The 649-nt window shown below is 36.7% G+C and overlaps 2 protein-coding genes across 2 annotated transcripts in view; both read right to left on the reverse strand.

Annotated features, from left to right (window-relative positions):
• LOC119589289 overlaps positions 1 to 537 on the reverse strand; it is an 8,296-nt gene extending 7,759 nt beyond the window's left edge. The window contains exon 1 of the mRNA XM_037937908.1: positions 411 to 537. Within this exon, the coding sequence (XP_037793836.1) occupies positions 411 to 419 (9 nt within the window). The 5' untranslated portion in view covers positions 420 to 537. The remainder of the gene's footprint in view (positions 1 to 410) is intronic.
• LOC119589288 (solute carrier family 10 member 6-like) overlaps positions 246 to 649 on the reverse strand; it is a gene marked incomplete at its 5' end in the record, with an annotated part of 17,273 nt that continues 16,869 nt past the window's right edge. Inside the window, 1 exon segment of the mRNA XM_037937907.1 lies at positions 246 to 601. Coding sequence (XP_037793835.1) covers positions 577 to 601 — 25 coding nt within the window.

The raw sequence follows: 649 nt of genomic DNA on the forward strand, positions 1-649 counted from the left end.
GATAAATTCAGTCTTTTCTCACCTGCTTGAGTTTATGCTTGCCAAATGGTCTGGCAGTAAACATTCTAACGTTCGTTATTGATAGACATTATAAGATGTTTTTGGTGGAGTATATATTCTGCCAATTTTATTTGTTTACTAGGAGTTGCCACAGCACTGGTTTACCCCATTGGCTTTCACGTGTTCATTTATGAATTTCTTTATATGCTATCATTTTCTTTCACATAAAGAGAAAGTGGTACATCTCGGCAGACTTTGAAATATTTATTGGAACAAATGGTTCTTTTCCAATCAAATTTCTGATATAAATCCTCCTGGTAGCAATATTGCAAAATAGTTTGAAATTAGGCGCAGGTGTAGTTAAAGAGATTGCAGATAAGGGTCCAAACATAACTCCAACAACAGTTTACCGTTTTCATTGAGTGTTTAACTGTAAGGATAGAGTATCGGAGCCCAACACTTCGAGGCTTCGAGTAAAATTTACTCTTCTCCAGCAACGTACAGACGATCACAAGTCCGGAACTGTCGCACTACTAGATGTTTGGAATTTCTGAGAAATATTCTTGCGAAGGGCTCTTAGTCACCGAGGTCAGCTTGATTCCTGAAGGAAAGGATGAATCCATAAGTATTAAAATAAATAAATAAGCAT

Source organism: Penaeus monodon, chromosome 25 (genome assembly GCF_015228065.2).
Source record: "Penaeus monodon isolate SGIC_2016 chromosome 25, NSTDA_Pmon_1, whole genome shotgun sequence".
NCBI classification, from domain to species: Eukaryota; Metazoa; Arthropoda; class Malacostraca; order Decapoda; family Penaeidae; genus Penaeus; species Penaeus monodon.